The sequence below is a fragment of the Ixodes scapularis genome, unplaced genomic scaffold (genome assembly GCF_016920785.2).
Source record: "Ixodes scapularis isolate PalLabHiFi unplaced genomic scaffold, ASM1692078v2 PGA_scaffold9__187_contigs__length_104089568, whole genome shotgun sequence".
Taxonomy (NCBI): domain Eukaryota; kingdom Metazoa; phylum Arthropoda; class Arachnida; order Ixodida; family Ixodidae; genus Ixodes; species Ixodes scapularis.
In genome coordinates, this window is record NW_024609884.1 from 56,519,347 (window position 1) to 56,536,974 (window position 17,628).

The following is a 17,628-nucleotide window of genomic DNA, read 5'->3' on the forward strand; positions in this document are numbered from 1 at the left end:
CGCATATCCGACCGGATATTTGGAGACCCGGAGTTCACATCCCGGCTCCCCCAAAGATTTGGTTTTTCGGCGGCTTCGTAGACTGATTCATTCGATCAAGTCCGGTTCAGTGATTTACATATTTTCGATTATTTATTATTTCCTCTTTAAAGACCACGTTTGATAATGAAAGTGCCCGTGATAAAGGGCAACACCATATAGACATTAATGAAGTCGATTCAGAATTTTTACATTGCTCTAGTCAAAGTAAGAAAAGTGAAAAAATAAAAAAATGTAGGAGGTAGAATATACGGTCTATACACCTAAATCATTAAAGAAAAACAAACGCTTTTATCAAAAGGTAAAATAAAATAAAAACACACATATCAAGATGTACATGTCTCTTTAGTTACTTGAGACTTTTACACTACTCAGATTTTCGGACGAAACGTTTAAGCAGTCAGTCGCACTGAAAAATACTAGTGAAAACTCGGAGCACAGAAGCCAATTGCGACACCACCTGAACGTAAGAAGTTTCCAAAGAAATGATTGCGCTGCCTATGGTATTGCATATCGAGCCTTTATCTGGTGTGCAACTTATTGCCATGAGCACGGTAATTGTTTGAGGGGTATGACATTTTTTCACAGCCATTACCAGAATCCTTGTTTTATCCCTTGGAATTTTGGCGATTAAGCCTACATGAATGGTTCTTCAAATAATCAGAAAGCACCATAAACGATTTATACTCAGTAAGCTACAGTGTCAGTGTTCACTGATTGCAAGTATGCTGATTTGCCGTGCACTCGGACGGCCAATGATTAATAGTTATTTAATAAGTTTACTCAGGGAAGAAGAAAAGTGTTATCACGCTTTGACAGTCTCGCACGTAAAAAAAATAAATAAATAAATAAATGTACGACTCGTCTGCCACTGATACGGCATATACATGTAACCAGTGGAACGCGATATCACTCGCCCATCTGGAAGATAAATGGTTGGTGTTTGAAGTGCGTTACTGAAAAGCATAGACCGACACGCTGTTTCCATACGAGTCCGCGTTTGCCCACACCATGGTGTGGGCACTGCGCGTGCGCAGAAACCAAATTCACGTCAAGTGAAGCGTCTCCGCATGCGCTAGGCTGTCAACAGCGCCACCGTAGCTGTGTGACGTCAGGGCCACGTGTTGGTCTATAGACGCAGACATTTCGGAAAGTCTGCTTGAAAAAAATCCCAGAAATAAGGTTTCGCCTGCGGCTCAAAGAAATACAGCTTCGCTCAGAGATTTAAACTGCTGTCAAATGAACCAAACAATGGAAAAACACGAGGGAAAAAGCCTCCACTGGAACGTCGTGAAGGCCCGAGACTGAAAAACAAAAATGGGGACGGCCTTTTTTTTTCCCTCGCTCTCGGGTTTTTTGAAAGTTCACCGGCCCGCCCATATATTCTGTGTTATTCTGTGTTGTTTTTATTCTCCACTGGAGGCCTTCTCTACCGCGTTCCTTTGAAATTTTAGGAAAATATTTTTTTGTTCTTCTTAAATCGAAGCCTCTAACGAATGAGCTGAAAGTTTAGTGAAAGATGTACTTTAGCGGTCGGTTTAACTTAGTAAAATTTCAAAGTGTAGGTCTGTGCATCTTCAAAATGAGAATAAAATCCCTTTCAATTTGAGCGGCGGCCTAAGACGCAGATGGTCGGAAAGCAATGCTGCGTTAGCGAGGAATAATGATCTTGATGATAACCTGAGCTAACCTGTGTAATTAAACTTCCCGTTAAATAAATAAAAAGCACACCTGCCATTATAGCCGACGCTGTTGCGTCTCAGCCTGCCATGCAAATGTCAGAAATTTTCGTATCATATTTTACAAAAATTTAGGTACGCTTCGGAAATACCTCAAAGTAAAACGTTCAAGGTACACACTTTACAAAAATTTCGACGCACCAGTTGCAGGCGCCAATTTTGCCAGCTTATATCAAGAGTGGTCGAAATATCTGAACGATATTATTTGAATTTTACGTGCAAGTTCTCATTGTAATACGATGCACAAGCAACCAAATAACGCGTAGTGCTCATATCCCCATGATTTCCGGGTGCTCCTCATAGAGGCTATCAGAATTTGAGTGTAGGACGACCACGGGGAAGCTCGTTCATAGACATCCCTATCGTGGCCGCCAAAAACTGGTCACTGCGAACGACGGAAGGGACGAGCCATTCGAATAGCAAGACCAAGATAATGGCTGCATTAAAAGATGCTATCTGCGCAGGAGCATTTAGTCAGCGAAACATCCTATTAAACATTCAACTGTAGATCTTTTTCGCTTTAGGTCAGGAAGTTACTCGAGCGTTGTAATTAGCTTAACTCCTATAGTATCTAAACGCGTTTAATTTTTCGAAGACAAGCAGCTATTAACTTGACGGGTTCCCAGTCGGCGCTCCATCGGACCGCGACAAGCGAGTACGGTATCCGAGTACCTTGATGGTCTTGATCATGTTCTTGGTGGAGTGGTACGCAGGCGGCAGGCAATCTTTGTACTTGGTGTTGTGCGCCATCGTGGGCGACTTGTTGCCCTCGGAGCCCATGAAAGGTCGCAGGATGAGCGACCGGCGCTTGGGCACCGCTCGGGCGAAGCGCCCGGAGAGTCGGCAGGTGGAAGTCGGAGTCCCACCGCCGCTGCCGCCGGTTCCGTCACCACCGCCACCGCTGTCCGATGAATCATTGTGGCTGTCATCAGCGTCTCCCGAGGACATCCTACTGCCTTCAGCGGTACCAGGGAGTTCGGCGATCACGCTCTCCTGCAGAGGACATAAGCGACAAACACTTGGAATGGACTAGTCACAAGGCGGTTTAGAAGGGAGCGCATGACGACGACCGGCGACAAAGAGCCAACACAATTGGAAAGCTGAACTGTGGCCTTTTTGAGAGTACAAACTGGTCTAAATTTAGTTTTAAAGGGACGTAAATGTCGAAATAGCAAATATATCACACATGGGAAGGAACCCTGACTTCCAAACAAAAAGACAGTCACAGTACCAAGTCATTGATAACCAAAGACGTGCATAGGGAAGCCACATATAGTGATAATAAGGTTCTCACAAATGAAACTATCTTGGCATTCTCCAAGCTGCTTTGTGCTTATTATAATATTATCAAACTTAATCTAAGCGCGGTTTTAGTGAACTTCCTTTCGATACACGTTACAAAGGTTTTCCGCAACAAACGGAAACAGAATCAGAATCGAGGAGCAGTTCACCGCTATATCTAGCTTGCCCTTCTTCAATGTTCCGTCATGGGTGCCTAAGAGAGGCAAAATATATCTCGAGAAAGTGGCGCAAAGGGGTTTTCTAAGACGAAGTATCCCGCGCTAAAACAGGAAGACATCTGCAAGCGGAACCCGTGGGGCACAAAGGCCAACAGAGTTTTCGGGGAACTTACCATCCGTGCACGAAGAGCGCAGTTTGGTGGGGTAGCGTGGGGACTATATGCAGATGAGCAGCCTCATCGAGAGCCGATCAGCGGTCAAGAATGCTCCCCTCCTGAGGGAGGAACCCTTCTCAACATGCGCTTGTTTGGATGGCATTCTAGCACGCACAGACGCCCTTTTCTGACGTCTCTCGCTTCCGCAAATACCCGCACACAAAGCAAAGCCCAGATGTTGCGCGCCTCCGTTGGAGAATAAACCCCCGCTTCGTCCAGAATACTGGCCGCCGCTAGAAGCGTGTTTTTCTCCATCTGAAACAACGGCTTAGCAACTAGGATTATTTCTCCGCGCGCCGGCTATACATTTTCGCCGAAAGCACCCGGTACGCTCGCTCCAGTTTAAAGGAGACGGCTCTCGATCAAAATCTCTCACATGGCCGAAAGCAATCAAGCCAAGTAAGCAATGCAACAGCCACGCGGACAGAAAGAGCGTTTTCCATTCTCCGAGAGAGTTCTCACCTGCAGCCCGCCCGCGTCTGAGAACGTGAAGGCGAGCATCTCTCAGGACTTGTAGATTGCGCTACTTTCCATAAAAATAACCCCTTCTTTCTCTGTGCCCACACTGAGACCGCATCCCAGCACGCTGCTGAGTGAAGGACCACCACCTCCGCCAGTTTTCCGCGCCATCGTCAGTGCCGTACGCAGAGTCCCGAGCTGTCCGTGACTGCCTCTCGACTGCAACACAGTGACCGCTTTAATCGCGACCTTCTATCTTACCGATCTTGTACCGGCTCCCGCTCGCTATGGACATCACGTCAACGGTCAAGCGGCGAAGAGTTCTCCGGCCATGCTGTCGGGCAAGGCGCGCGTGTACTGCAAATGACGGAGAGACCAATCTTCCCCGCATGCCCAACAGACGACTAACAAGTGGTCACGTCTCCGCAGGAGTGAGGAGGGGTGTTTGATCGGCCGAGGTGTCGGAGGGGTAACTACCGTTCCGGCGACTTCGCCTCGACGCTGCGCGCATGTGTGGTTGATTCCTTGTTTGAACCGCGAGGGAGCAGGGAAGCGTCACTTTTGGCCACACGACATTTAGCGTGGAGGAGGGCACGTGGGCGCACGGGTTCAGAAACGATAACCTCAAATTTTAATTAGTCGCTAAAAAAAAAAAAATGTTCTAAAAAGTTTATATTTTTTTTAATGCGGCAGTTAATGCGAGAGCATTAACTGCCCCATGGAGCGAACCCGGCGTTTTCTGTAGCCGTTGTCTGTAGCAGCGAAAACGGCACCGGAATTCCCATTGTCCCAAAGCACAGCAACGCAGATGCATCGTCACGGAAGCCGTGGAGCCGGCGGGACGCCGCGCCTGCGCAGTCGGGGAGCCTGATGTCACCTCCGGAGAGCAGTGTGAAAAAGGAAGATGTGGCGGACTGCGCACTGCTTGTGGGAATGCGCTGCGTGTAGGCATGTTTTCGCATTCCTACACGTAAGCAGTCTTAAGTGTCTTCGTTTAATTTTTTTGGTGGGAGCGCACAGAAGGGTCCCTCCCTCAGGGGGCATTTTTGACCGTTGATCGGCTCTCGATGAAGCTGCTCATAGTGGCATAAAAATATATATATATAAAATCAGTCATGGCAAATTCGGTGTCCCAGTCAATAGTATGAAAGCGTGGTTTTGTTTATCCTTGGCTACCTACGGGCTATGTGGTGGTTCTCATCACGCAGATATCGTATGAAACCATTTTTCCACATTAATGATATTAATGGTGATATAAGCTCTTAGCCCTAGAAGCAGCGTTCAGCTACTAACATTAAGCATCAACGATCTCTTCCTATGAGTTTTGATATAGGCATACGCGTTAGTTGAATTTCCCACCTGATGGACCTTAAAGAACATTTATTATCTTTGTACGCCTCATAAGTGGGTCCACCTGGAGCTATTTTGTTCTTGCGAAGCTACATATCCGCGTTGGAAGTAACGCGTTACAAGTAACGACGTTACTGGTAACGCGTTAGTTGTTTTTTTACTAACGTACTCGTTAGAATCCCAAATGACTAACGAATAAAGTAATGTCGTTATTATTTTGCGGTATCTCCTATCAAATTACGCTACCCGTTACTCGTTACTTGTGATTAAAAATGGCCGTATTTTTGTTTGAAAACGATATCATTTTTATTCTGTACACTGCGTAAAAATGGAAGAAAAACCCCAACAAACCTATGTATACGCGGCGCCATTTTACACTTTTTCGGAAGACAATTTGAAGGTTCCCTCGACCGGGCCCAAAAAGAGCCAGACTATCGCTGGCGCGGAACCCCTAAGCCTCAGCGTCCCTAGCTACTCCAGCCGGTTACATCGTTCCTTTCAAAACAAATAAATTATCGTTATGTCAACAACAAAAAGCATAAACTTTAAGTTTGGAAGCGTTGACGTTCCCACGCTTTGAACCAAAACAAGTGTGTTAGCGATGGTGGAGTGCTGACGTGTCGTTAATTGGAAATGCAACGTTGGTTCGTGAAAGAATAAGATAAGGTTTGATTTACCGGATTAAGTTTGATTACACGAAGAGGTCTATTTTGCGTCCGTTAGTTGCATGCATCGGGCCGCTCTTTTCAGTTCTACCAATCGCGCTTGCAAAGCGTCACGTGTTCTGGGATATACATTACACATCCTGCCGAGTCCAGGCAAACAAGCTGGGGTAGCTAAATGTGTTGAGGACTGCACATTTTAGATGTCCGAATCGCGCTCGCGAAGCGTCACATGCTCGAGGATATACATTACACATCCTGCCGACAGTGAATCTTTTATTAACCTGCTCAGTGGAACTCGAATTTCATTGTTAATATTTTTCGCGTTAATGAAATTTTATTATTCTGTGTTGTTTTGAATTGTTCATTTATATTGTTGGTTGCTGGCTTGTGCTGCTTGTTGAGTTTCCAACGTACAAATGTGATCTGTACCCCACTGGTTTGTTTTTATGGTACTGGCGCTGCAGAGTGAAAATAAATAAATAAATAAATACATATATAAATAATCACTCTGAAAAAGTGCATTCTTGCCAAAGTATATACAGGCGGTTTATTATAAGCAGCTCTTATATACTAACAGGGAAACACAGAGTACCGAAAAACCAACGTAGAAGTAACGTCCGCTAGTCATGGCAAGTAACGACAACAGTATTTCGTTACATTTGCAAAATGGTAAGGGAGGTCTGTAACGCGTTAGATTTTTTTCAAGCTAACGGATAACGCTATTTCGTTACTTATTTTCGGTAACAAGCGCAACACTGCTACATATCCAACAAACAGTTATTGTAAGAGAATCTAAAATATAGCCTTCTTCGACTCAAGGAATCCTGGAGAAGAAATATATGCATTTTTTTCTTAATATACAAGCAGAAGCCCTTCGAGCTTGTTTTGACGTTCCGCCATCAACCACTATATGAGAAAACATTACAGAGGCCCGTAATTATCTAAACCTGGTTCTACAAATAAAAGAAAAGGACACACACCCAATGAGAGTGCGCTTACGACACTTAACTATAGGCGCCTAAAACATCACTGTGCAGACAACCGTGTGGCTAGAAATCTTTCCAGGTAAGAAGAGCAGTATTCTATGACACCGCAATCTAGTATAGTGCTAGAGGGTTTCACTTCTTTTACATATCTAACCTACCTTCTATGAATTTTTCCGTGTAGCTAGAAAAATTTCCAGATATCAAGAGCTCAATACTATGACACCACTATATAGTATAGTGCTATCAGGTTTCACTCCTCTTACAAATCTAATCTGCCCTCTATGAATTTTCCTCTTTTTCAAAATGTAGAAAAAAACAAATGAAAATGAAAAAAAAAAAAAAAAAACGCTTTTGCAATGTCGGTTATTTGTCGATGTAATTTTTGGATGATTCATACCAGATACATGGGCGATGTGCCATATTTACTGATGGCTCAACCAGGTATCACTAATTTCAGAGCATGCTCGTCTACAGCGGGAATGGGTTTCGCCATACACCAACCTATCAAAACGTCTTACTGCCATTTAGGTCCCTTATGCAGGATCATGCGCGGTCGACGTGCATTTCACCCAGTTGGGATCTTCGTTCTTGGCAGACTATCCATAGATTTCATTGACAGCTCACGAAGGGCGCGAGGCTTCCCATGTTCCCAATTCTTGCTATGCGATTCGTTCGCAGGCGTTCTTTTCAGATATCAGCGCAATCTCATTGGCAACGGAGCGACACTAATATGCTTGGACCTCGTTTAGCACTGCGTTTCTCAAGCTCACTATAGTTCTGAGCCTACTGAGCTAACAAAGATCAACAATATGACATCCCGCGAATACCTTCTCCGTCGGTGGCAATGCTCCAAGCGAGCTAAGAACGAGGCACAGTTTAGCTTTCACGTCAGCCCCCGTGACGGTTCAGTATTGGGGCCCATTAAATGAAAATATTAGGCGCAGTTTCTGCAAGCACTCAGCTTGCACGGAAGTATGCCTGCGATGAAAAGAGTAAAAATATGCAAGCGCATTACTCACTGGGGCTTCGTTGTCTTGGTCTGGGAAGTACAATTATCGACCCTTATTGTTTCCACACTTTCCCGTAATAAAAAAAAACAAACACGAAACAAATATTTACAAAAACGATACTAACTGCACAGATACCCACATATCATATACTTAGGTAGACCAATAGTGGCAGTGCGTATGGAGAGAGAACCAAATCTGTGGTCCTGCAGTGCGCATGGAGAGACAACCACTATACAATCTATGGAAGCTCGACGAATTAAGAGGACGGCCCAATGTCTTAAGAGAAAAGTAATGCCTGCGACAGGACGTTAAGTGTGACGGTTCACACGCTCACGTTATAGTTACGGTCACATCACAACATTCATTTTTAGGTAAAACGTTTTCCCACCGAGCGTCCTGCGTATGTTGCGGCGATTGGTTCTCCGAGTATTCTGCGGCAGAGGAGACGCAGAGGCGTCTCCTCTCCCGCGTAAAACGCAGCGGCTTCCAAAGCGGTAGCTGCCAGGTAATATTTTGCGGAATAGTGTATCTATGAATCTCTTCAAGTACGCCAGAGAACTCTTCTCGTGAACGTGCTACTCCCTCTCGCTCTCTTTCATTTCACACATACAAACACACTTCCTCTCTACTTGCTTTCCGTGTGTTTAGAAGCGTTCCCTCGGTCTAAGGCCCATGCGAATACCGGTTCTAATCGAATAGCGCGATGTGATCACCAGCTTTAACACCGTTAACGGTTGTCGCGGTTTTCCCCACTACTGTGAAGGTTATGAACGACGCAGTGCGATTCGAACCGGTATTCGCACACCCATATGTAACCTTTTCTAAGCGGGCGCCGTCATGTTGAATCGCGGAACTTCCGGTATGCGGGACAACATCGTTCCGCTCCCGCCACACCACTGGGAGAAGCTCACGTTTTAATCGTGACTGTCTATCATTCTTGTTTTGCCTATTTTATATTCTTTTACTTGTTTCAGGTTGTAATGCTTTCTTTTAATGCTTTTTCAGCTTGCATACCGGATTTGTCAACTACGTGGTTGGAGACGAGGGTGAACAAGAAAGGTCTATAAGAGGCGTTTCACACACTTGCGTTGAGTCCTACCGAGGGTTGCTATGGCAACAGCGGCGTCGGCTCCAACAAAACGGGGTAAAAACCGGTTTTGTTGGAGCCGACGCCGCTGTTGCCATAGTAACCCCCGCACTCGGTCGGACTCAACGCAACTGTGTGAATCGCCCTTTAAGACTAAGGGATAAGGCACTCTGTAAGTCGCAAACGAAGCTCGGAATCTGTTTAATCAGCGACACAAGCGTAATTCAAACCAGCACCGTCTGGTCACGTCTGTTCAGGGTTCACCATACGCGAAGCACAAACAAGGAAAAGAAAGAATCGTTACGGTGCCGGCAATGCACCCGAGAGCATCCTTGCGCCTCGGGGGTGTAGTAATTGACGCGACCGCTACGGGAGAGCGCGTGACAAAATCTCTCTCCCGCGTCTCCACACGCGCCTCGTTCGAGGCAGCAAAACACTCGAAGCGTCTGACACGGTCCACTTGACATTCGGCGTGTTTGCTTCGTCAGCGCGCACAGCGGCGCAGCGGTGACGCCTCGCCTGGGTACCGCAAGCGTTTCATCAGGAGGTCTCTCCCGATGCCCTCCTTCTGCGTCACCGTGTTCGTTGACGTCACGGCGGTTAACGGACCGAGCCTAGTCAGGTATAGGGCTCGTTCTAAACGACGCTGCTTTGTTGCGTTCGACTCGAGTAGCGGAGCTGGATACTTGACGGGAGTCGCTGAATGTGTTGGGTTTCGATGGCTCCGGGCGAAGTTGGAGAATCAGATCGATCCGCCTAGTCTTGTTTGAGTACAATTATAGCGGCCGATCAGCTGAGAATGGCCCTTAAAAAGAGCGACGTACGCCTGGTCAGACCTCATGTTAACTGCGCTGGTACACTTCTAAACGAGAAAACTTGCAGAGGCGACGATGACCTACCGTACTTACATGTAGACATCTCAACTTTCTCCTAAACAAAGTGTGCCTTCCGCAGAGCACTCGGAGAGCCAACACTAAAGGCTGGTTCATACAGCCCCGTTTTCTTACGTTATGTGACGTTGCGAAAGCTTACGGCCGCTTACGCCACAAGTCACCGGGGCATCTGTGCTTCGTTTCGACGCACGCATAGCTTGGCGCTGCCGTATAACTATGCGTGCAAGCACGTGCTACGTTTGCGTTAACGTAGCTTTAGAAAGCTTGCAATTCCACGGGCTTGTCCTCACGAAAAGAGACATAGCGGCGGCACTTCGCCCCGCTTCCAATCAGCTATATAGACCATTCCAGAAATTACTTCTGGCTGGTACCATTTTCAGTGTTCTGGCGTGGCGCATGCTTTGCTCACTTTCCGAAGCAACGAACATTCGCGTGTTAGATTGTTAGGATCGCACGCTCGGGTGTTAGTATGTAAACATTGGAAATGGTCTATACCGGCCAACTAATTTTTATACTTCCGCGGTGAAAAAAGTAGAGGCACGTCTGTGCTCTCGCGCACCCCAATCGCCGATCAAAGCAATGCACGCGGAAGCTTTTTCTCTAAATTGGTACACAAAGTTTTCCCCGAGTTTGTTTGTTTGCTGTTTGTCATTATACAAGAGACTATTGAACTTCGCTGTTCAAAAGCACTCCGTGTTTATGATGCGTTAACCTGTTCTAGATAACTAATATTGGTATTTTTATTTTTATTTTTTTTACGACTAGCACTAACAGCCTCGTACGGTAAATAAAATACTATCATACCTTGGTATTAAAAAAGAAAATTATAACTGACAAGCAGTTCTTAGTTCGAAACAAAAATTGTAGTGGGAAATCTTGGCATCGTCACTCGTATTGTCTCACACTCACCGAGATCTTTCCACCACGACTTGTGCGAACGTTTATAATGTGAGCAAAAATATATACTGCCCGTTCGGCAGTATTGTGGGTACATCATTCCGCTTATTCCCCAGTTCTTTTGAGCCATCAGACGATTATTTTGTGTTTGTAAAACAAATAAAAACCAGGCAGTCAATCGTTCCACCATGGCCTCCGAGACGAGGCCATGGCTGCACTGCCCGTTCGGCGCCCTGAAAGCAATGAGCTTGCGGTTTTTGAAGCTGCTTTCGTCATGCGACCTTGCGTACACCATGAACATATTTTCTTTGGCATTGACCTCGCATCTCCGGTGGGCCTTCTGTACTGAAGTAAAAATAACATCAATAAAAAACGTAGCACGGGGTGCTGACAGAGGCCCGAGTACAACAGGGGCGACAAACAGAAACAGCCGACACCGACACTGACAGCCCCAAGCACGTGCGGCGTGTACGTGAAGGTAGCTTCGGCAGGCTTGCAATCACTCGTGTTTACGTCAAGGGCAACGAGAAGCTGCAAGCCTACCAAAGGTACCTTCGTGTGCATGCCGCACGTTCTTGGGGCTCGTCGGTGTCGGTTGTTTCCATTTGCCGTTTTAGTGGGAGTACGGTATTAGTGCGAGCGTAGCAGAGATTGCACGGGCGAGCTCCGAGCTTTCAGCCTCTATCAAACATGCGCGCTCCTGTGGTGCAAGCATCGCTCAGAGCAACATTCTCGTGCTGGAAGTGTCGACTTTGCCCCAACATAATGTGAAACAAGCTATTGGCGGAGATATATTTTGGTAGCGCCCTCCTATGGGTCCTTCTCCTGACGTCATTACCTTGCGAACAACAAGTTCGATGGTGTTTGTAATTAGCATGGTGGAAGCGTGAAATCATTGCGATCTCAAACCAACACTGCCAGCACCGTCAAATTGAAATACCTACATTGCGCTCATTTCCGTCGATGATAAATCATTTAGCTGACGTCATAGTCAGAATTCGGCCAATCGTGGCTGGTCGACTAGTGCGACACTTTCGATCGCTCACGTCGCCAATCACTGGACGCCATATGTGAGGGCGATGCTTAGAGCGCATGCTCAAAACGGGCTCGTGTTAATAGGAAACCGGCAATCTTGATGGTTCGGAATTCACGTTGCAAAATAACTCTGGAAGCTCGCCGTCAGCAGGCGCTCAGCATTCGTGCACGCACCCATAGCTGCCAGTGAATACACCCTCTACACGGCTTGCATTGACGTCACACTAGCGGCCACTGGTGGCCTTGTTGCTGAGCGCAGATCTTCTACAGCATACATATAACACCACCTAAATAATTTTTTTTGTGAAGAACAGGAATGACCCAAAAGGACCACAAGCACGGGTGGTGACGTCACACGCAAGCCATGAATAGCGGTCTCTACACTGCAGACAAAAACACGGGCGCGTGAGTCTATAGTTCAGCCGAATGCTTTTGTCTGTACGAGAACCCGCGCACAGAAGGCAACGCGCTAGCGGCCGTGCCTTTACCAACACTGCATATGTTGGTGAGGTCGTTACGTGTGCCTCAATGTCCTTCTGCTTATACTCTGTTTCATACTTAGCGTGCAACGCTGTCAAAGCTACTGGTGCGAGCGCGTGGCTTCATTTATGGTTCTGTTTGCGCGAGAACGCGTGCAAATGATCAACGAGATCAAGCCCCACGCTCGCGCCAGTAACTTTGACAGCGTTGCACGCTAAGTATGAAACAGGGTATAGGGTGGTGCCACCCTTTGTAGTACCCGATGCCGACAGCACGCGCTCACGGGGAAAATACAAAGAAATCGACGAAAACAAAACGTCGCCATAGCACAGTAGGCGCCGCAAACGCGTGCAGGGGGACACGCTCTTTCACGCGCTTCTGAGCAAAAAAGAAAAATAAACCTGTGGGACAAAATGGTTAGATGTCTCCACCCTAAGCAAAGCGCACATAAATGCACCCTAGTTACGTGAAAAGCTCGCGCTGCTTGTAACAGGAAGCAGAAAATGACAACACCTTAAAACAAAAGTGCTCCTGGCCGGTTCCATTTTCAGTGTTCTTGCATATGACGCGTGATTTGTAGCTTTTCAAAGCGACGAACATGCGCGTGCTGCGCTGAGGAGATCGCACGATGAGGTGAGTTGAGGAGTTGAGGACTTGTACATGTTAGGGGCTGTTGTATAGAGGATTGCAAATGGAATGACTGGCCGCTACCATATCTCTATTCGTGCGAGCGTGCCCGTGCAATTGCAAGCTTGCCGAATCTACGTCCACGCTCAAGCTACACGTGCTTGCACGCATGGCGCACCAGTCGGGTTGCCCTGCTTGCAATCGTCTATACTCGTTTTCACCTCAAGAACAGGGTCGCTAAACTCGTCAAGCACAACTTTGTGCCCGAAGTTTGCGGAACGCGCTAATTGGACTCTCGCGACGCTGACGTCGCGCCGAGCAAGGTGTCAATCATTCGAACGCTCATTTCTTTGAGAGAGGCAGAATGTAGCAAAGTTCATCGAGGCGCGCGTGCGGCGCGTGAGGGGCGCGAGGACCCCGCTGATTGAACGGCTTCGCCGATGACGTAGCGCCCGTTTGTCCCTACATCCCTACGCCAAGCTAAAAGAGTGCTTTGCAGATTGTCCCTAGGCGACCTGCTGACGCTTTAAATCCCTCCGAATTTTGTGTAAAAAAGAAACCTCGTTTGTCGAAGTTGTCGCTGACGTCAAAGTGACGTTTCCGAACTTTGCGAGAGCCGTGGTTTGAGCTCGAGATCTTCGCTTCGGATCGAGGCGAAGTTAAACTTTGTCAACATGGCGGTGCCGTATGCTGCGGCCGAGCTTACCTTCCGCCACCGTCGGCGTTGCTACTGAGACCACCAGGGACGCCTTTCAACTCCCCGACGACGACTTTCGGCGACAGTATCGGCTACCGAAAGCCTTGTGCGTGCGTTGACTCTGCGACGAGCTTCGTTCGGCGCCCGGACTTCGAGGCGGCGGACAATCGCGTCTACCATGACCGTGGAACAACAAGTTCTCTGCGCGCTCCGGTTCTTCGGAATCGGTAGCTTTCAAGGCATGGTGGCGACTGACGAGCACCTGTCAGTCTCCCACGTGACTGTGAACCGGGCTGTCAGAGTTTTTGCGCCTGCCATCGTTGTTTTTTTTTTTTTTTTGCTTTTTTCTGTAATATCCGAAGAGGTACTAATAAGCTGGTATACAATTCAGAATGTTGGGAAACAAACAAGAACCGGTGTAATTCTTGGGTAGGGTCGAGTCTCGCGGCAGCCGGCAGAATTATTTCCCCGAAATTCTACAGGCAGTCGTCACTCATTGGCGCTCAAATCAGTTCATCGAACGACGTGTCATCGACAGACCATTTCATCGGCACGCGATGTAATCACATGAAAGAGATTTTCTTCTGTTAGAGGTATATACACTTTAAACATTTTCACACCTTTATACATGTAAGTGGGGTGTCCCATGACTAACACCCTTATAAGTGTAGCAATGAACCTTATAAAAAAAGTGTAAACCTCACACCTTTAAAAATGTGTGATTTTTTAGACACGTTTCTTAAAACGTGTGATAATGCACTACACCCTTTTATAAAGATGTAAAACTACAATACCCCTTCTCGTCAGGCACGTAGACAGGGGGGGGGGGAACCATATGGCCCGGCCCCCCCCCCCACCCCCCCCCCCCCCCCCCGAAATGTTCCATTTTGCTGGGGCCTCCTCTCCTCCCTCCCCCTCATAGAGCACTTTGTATGCCCCCCCCCCCCCCCCCCCCACCCCGCTTAAACAAAATTCTGGCTACGTGCCTGCTTCTCGTCAAGGTGTAAATACCACAGTACATTTCTTTTTTGGGGTGTACATAGTGGCCCGGAACCCAATAATATGACTGAACAAATAAATTACACAAACGAGTCGCCGAAACAGCACGTTGCTTCTTAGCGTGTGTCGAGGCGATTTCGGCCAAAAACCGGCTTCAACATTGGCCGGATGTACGGTTTTGCGCCTCGTCCCGACATCCGGCAGGTATGGGTGTACCGATGCAAATAAACGATTTATGTCTAATAGCACTGGCACCACTGATTTCTTAGGAGGCTAGATCGCGGATAGATGCCTGTATTGCTGGGGTCGAGCGGCACCACCGGCAGTCATCCCTTGACACGATCTTATGCATGCTATAGGAGAAACGGGGAAACTCAATTTTATTACGTTAGTAGGTTGTTCTCTACCATGAAACTTCTATCATGTTTCCGAAAATAACATTTAATATTGTGGGCAAGAATATTAAACGCATTAGAATGCCAATCTTGTTTCAATAGATGTTGTGTGGTTGAGGGTCGAGTTCGACTTTGTTGGGCGTTAACTGTGATGTGTTTAATGAGACAAGGGCTACCGAGAGTTATTGTGGAGTCATCCGTGATTTCGAAGTCATCAAAGCTTAGCAAACGATAAGTTAAAAGGCCTTTACTTGGGACATTCGCATCGTTTTAACAGCTTGTAAATAGTACTTCATGGTGAAAGCTTTTTCTTTGAACTGCTGTGAGGGCTTCCGTGACAAACTGAAGCTCGGAGCGTGCCGTTCAGTCGCTAAACGTGCCATTTATTTAGCAGCCGAAGCAAGCGACGTCGGTAAAGCCAGTGGTGCTCCGGCCCATTTTTTTTTAATCGATGTTCGAACGTTTGACGAATGTCTATTTGATCTCCAAGAAATTACATAATCATCGCAGCACGTCATAAAATGCTCGCCCTCGAGCACCGCGTACAAGCTTCCGATTTTTGCGTGTTTCTCCCTTAGAATTGCGTGTATTGCCTCATGGTGTAATAGGCCAAAACAACAAGGACGAAAGCGAAGGGAGAACTAGACAGGACGCGGCGTATCGCCTGTCGTCAAGCAATGGCCGCCGGTGAGGCCAGTGACGGGCTCCCGATTCGCGATCCAGACTTGCACTGTGAGAGTTCTAATGCATTACACCCGCGGAGTGCTGCACGGAGAACAGGCCCCGAACGAACTTGGCGAATGCACCGACTGCAGACTGATGCTGTCGCCATAGATGTTGTAGAAAAGTACCGATCTCAAACCGAAACTAGCGCCTTTGTGTTCGACGTGATGGGTGGGAATGCGAGAGTGCCCAGTCGCTGCCATCGTTTATCTATAAACGTTGGTTGCTGCAACGTGGAACTTACATTTGCGATGACTTCCAATGAAGCAACTCGGCTGTCAGAGATATCTACAGACGGCGTAAGTTTCCGAAACCAGCTGACTACAAAACAGCATACACTTGAGAAAATTGATGGCACTGTACGCGCAAGAGCTTGCTTCGTTTTAAGCATAGTATTATGAGTGAACCACTGAAAGGATACGGCTTAAATCTAGTTCTTTGGAACATCTAGCAATACGTTTCGTAAGACTTTTTATTTCCGTGGTGAGGGCATTGAGAACGAGAGCTTTCTCAAAACAAAATATGACGGGGCAAGATAGCTGCCGTTCAAATATGACTTTGCTTGAGTCTCGGGCAACGTCTCCATGTTTAGCCTTCCCGGACGCTGAGTGAATGCGTCACAGGTTTCTGCTGTGGGAGCTTTGTCGAAAAATGTTCTACTTTTTACCCAAACACAAATGATGCAAGATCTCGCGGCCTCTGTGGTTGTCCTGGGCTTTTCTTTACACACTGGCAGGTTTCAGCGTCAGTACGGCTACAAAACGACTCAAATTTTGCAAATAAAACACGAGCCGTCGATTCCTCCCTTCGTGAAATATCAGACGCTCACAATTCAGGCTCGCGTTTGAGTTTGTGTACCGCGGGACGCGAGTTCGTGCAGAAAACCAACTTTTTCTGTCAGTTCCGCTGTGCGAATGCCGCATCGTAGCAGACGAACTCTCGTCGTCTGCTCTCGCTTTTTGCCTGGGCGAGGCATGACGGGATTGTCGGCGCTACAGCGCTCAAAGACAATGTACAGCGAGCGGCGTGAACGCTCGCCTCCCCGCGCTGTCTCATGCTCTCGTGCACCGCCTAGGGATCGCGGGGGATTTTTCGTCAAAAGTTGCGAAGTTGAGCGCGCGCAGGGAGGAGGAAACTTTGCGGCGTTCTTTTGGTCACTCCCCCCGCTACGTCAAAAAGCGAAGAATGTTTTGCTCCACGAGTTTAGCTACCCAGTAGTAAAAAAAAGTCAGGCTCTTCGCGGAGCATTACTAATTTCCACCGTTAGGTGGAGATTTAAAACATATTAAGGTGCATCTTAAAGTAGATATATGTTACCTTATTAAGACGTACACGTTTCGAATGCCAAAAGCATCGCTTCTGCCTCCGACGACCAAATCTTCTACGAACTACTTCGCGCAGCGTATGAACAATACGCAAAACTTGCTTTTCTCCTTGAGGTGAAAACGAGTATAGAAAGCTCACATCATAGACTTAAATAAATAAGAGAATAAATTTATAAGGCACTTATTTTTATCGGTCTTATAGCCGCCACTACTTCACCCAGATAAATGACCAGATGACGTCTCGACTGACAAAAGAGCGTTTTCGTATAACGATACGCCATTTTTTTGTTTTTCATATTTGGGGAATGTATTCTGAAGTCGTACTTTTCTAGGAAAGTGCCAACAAAAATATTTCAGTAAAGAATAACTTACAAGCACATGCTCAAAGAATGTACTTCAAGTTTATTATTATATATTTTTTATGTGAAAACGTTGGGGGATTTACTAATGTCTCTGGAGCGTTTTTGAATCTTGGAAGACCTGCATATCCTGAGTTTTGGGAGGAAAGGCAATGCAAAGAGACCAGCTTTGCGTTGCCCTATAGCAC

General features: G+C 46.9%; 1 protein-coding gene across 1 annotated transcript in view; it reads right to left on the reverse strand.

The window, feature by feature from the left end:
* Positions 1-17,628, reverse strand: part of LOC8033259 — a 958,536-nt gene that overhangs the window by 76,171 nt on the left and 864,737 nt on the right. The window contains exon 18 of the mRNA XM_042287366.1: positions 2,451-2,771. Within this exon, the coding sequence (XP_042143300.1) occupies positions 2,451-2,771 (321 nt within the window). The remainder of the gene's footprint in view (positions 1-2,450; positions 2,772-17,628) is intronic.